Source organism: Nestor notabilis, unplaced genomic scaffold (genome assembly GCF_000696875.1).
Source record: "Nestor notabilis isolate BGI_N333 unplaced genomic scaffold, ASM69687v1 scaffold5096, whole genome shotgun sequence".
NCBI lineage: Eukaryota > Metazoa > Chordata > Aves > Psittaciformes > Psittacidae > Nestor > Nestor notabilis.
In genome coordinates, this window is record NW_009931423.1 from 137,173 (window position 1) to 139,178 (window position 2,006).

The following is a 2,006-nucleotide window of genomic DNA, read 5'->3' on the forward strand; positions in this document are numbered from 1 at the left end:
AGTGGGTGATGGGGTCAGTAACATGCTGAGCAATGTTCAATTCATGCAACCAGGTCTTCACTGGAACTATATAATCTGAAGGTCCTTTCCAACCCAAACTATTCCGTAATTTAAAGGGCAAAAAAAATATAAAATCCAGCAGCAGCTCTAGTCTCTTAAAATGTTAATGCCAAGTTTCCAAAGAGCATTTGAGACACTCATGCTTGCAAGCGTATATGGACATGTACTCTCAAATGTACTGCTTGTGCTGCTCCTCTTACGCACCCAGGATTTGCCGCTTTGTGGTAACTGGGGTGCCAAGACATTTCTTTGGAAGATAATGAGAACATCTGCTGCTTCAGCAGCAAAACAAAATACAGACTCAAACAACAGGGACAGGAATAAGCAAAATAGCTAACTCTGAAGCAGTCAGGAAGATGTGTCCCCAGCCAGCAAGTAAAAGCCCATAACTGAAAGGTCTTTCTGCTGATGTCCTACCAGCTCCCCTCATATGGGGTGCTGTGCACTCAGAGCCTGCCTCACCCCACAACTCCAGACCTGCGTCTTGCTTCTTCCCCAGCAATGTCTCAGGAGGAAACTGGCTCTCTGCTAGCTGCAGCACCAGCAGCACCTCTGTAGCCTGACAGTGTCTTATTCACCAGAGCTGAGGATGCCAAATTCACACCATCAGTGCTACATTATGCAGGATGCCACACTCTGCATTGGAGGTATGTGGGTAATTGCATGCACACAAGTGTGATATCTCCGTATCTAGCTTTAAAAACGTAAAGAATGACCTTAAGATCTTCTTACAAGGCAAGGACAAGAGAATTGGGGCCTCTGTCCAGCATTTCCCATGACCTATTGACACAACAAAGGCTGCAAAACCACACATTGTGCATTAGTGGCAGATGTGACTAAGTGTCCATTTCCTCTCATCCCTACATCAGCTGAGAGTTAGAAGCACTGTTTGACATATTTGGGTTTCATTAGCATGAATGAGCATGTTCCAAGCAGAATCACACTGTGGCAAACACAGCACAGAGTCTCCAAGCATTTAGGCAGGGCTCTTTAAGGGGTGCAGCATGCAATAGCTGAGCAGGGCAGCGTGGGGACAGGGTGAAGCCACAAAGCCTTTTGTTCTGGGAAGTTGAGTGCTGCTGCAAGGAGCAGTGACCATTCTCCTTCTTGAAACTGCAGCTTCTGGAGGCGAGAAGTGGCTCAGAGGAAACATGACATGAACACGTTTAGGTGGAGATCTGAACCTCAGGGAATGCGAAGCCAGTACTCACCAACGGAGCAAATGTCTGTGAAATGGTCCTCACCTTCTTCAGCATGAATCAGGTCATTTTTGCTCTTCTTTATTGCAGCTCTTTTCAACACTGTGTGCAAATTAAAGAGAAAAAGCCCTGTGAGCATTCAGAGTGGCTTCTCTCTCCCCCTCCCTTCACTCTCCAGGGACAACATTTACTTCCCAATGCCGGCTTAAAGCTCTCACACAAGGGTAAGCTGGAGCAAATTAGGCAACCTACAACCTTGCAGGGCCTCTTCATGCTTCAGTTCCAGGGTGGTTCAGTTTTTTGACCTTCCAGATGTTGAAGGCTTGGCCAGGCACAGATCTGCATCCTTACACTTCAGCCCAGCAGATGCAGGAGAATGGGGGAGCCACTGCAGCTGCTGGACCTTTTAGCACAGCAGAAAGGCTGGGCAGGGTCACTGAATCTTTCTGAGCCCTGGTGGCTTATGAGATGAGTGCTTCTATCCATTAAAAATATTAATGCTGTTTACAGCGTGCACCATTATGAAGTTACATTTACAGTGCTCAGAAAGAGTTTACCGCAGAACAATGCCTCAAGGAGCAGAAATGCTGTGTCAAAAGCAACTGCCACAAATCATCCTCTTAATAGCACCCAGTGTAAGATTCCTTCCCTCTGGGGATGTCATAACTCTTTGAAAACACACTTTGTCCAACAGCATCTCTTGTGGGGAGGGGAAACATTGCTACACCATGTTACTCAACAGGGAAA

At 46.7% G+C, this 2,006-nt stretch overlaps 1 protein-coding gene across 1 annotated transcript in view; it reads right to left on the reverse strand.

Moving 5' to 3' along the window:
* LOC104406789 (voltage-dependent N-type calcium channel subunit alpha-1B-like) overlaps nucleotides 1-2,006 on the reverse strand; it is a gene marked incomplete at its 5' end in the record, with an annotated part of 286,797 nt that overhangs the window by 128,577 nt on the left and 156,214 nt on the right. The window contains 1 exon segment of the mRNA XM_010015879.1: nucleotides 1,272-1,361. Within this exon segment, the coding sequence (XP_010014181.1) occupies nucleotides 1,272-1,361 (90 nt within the window).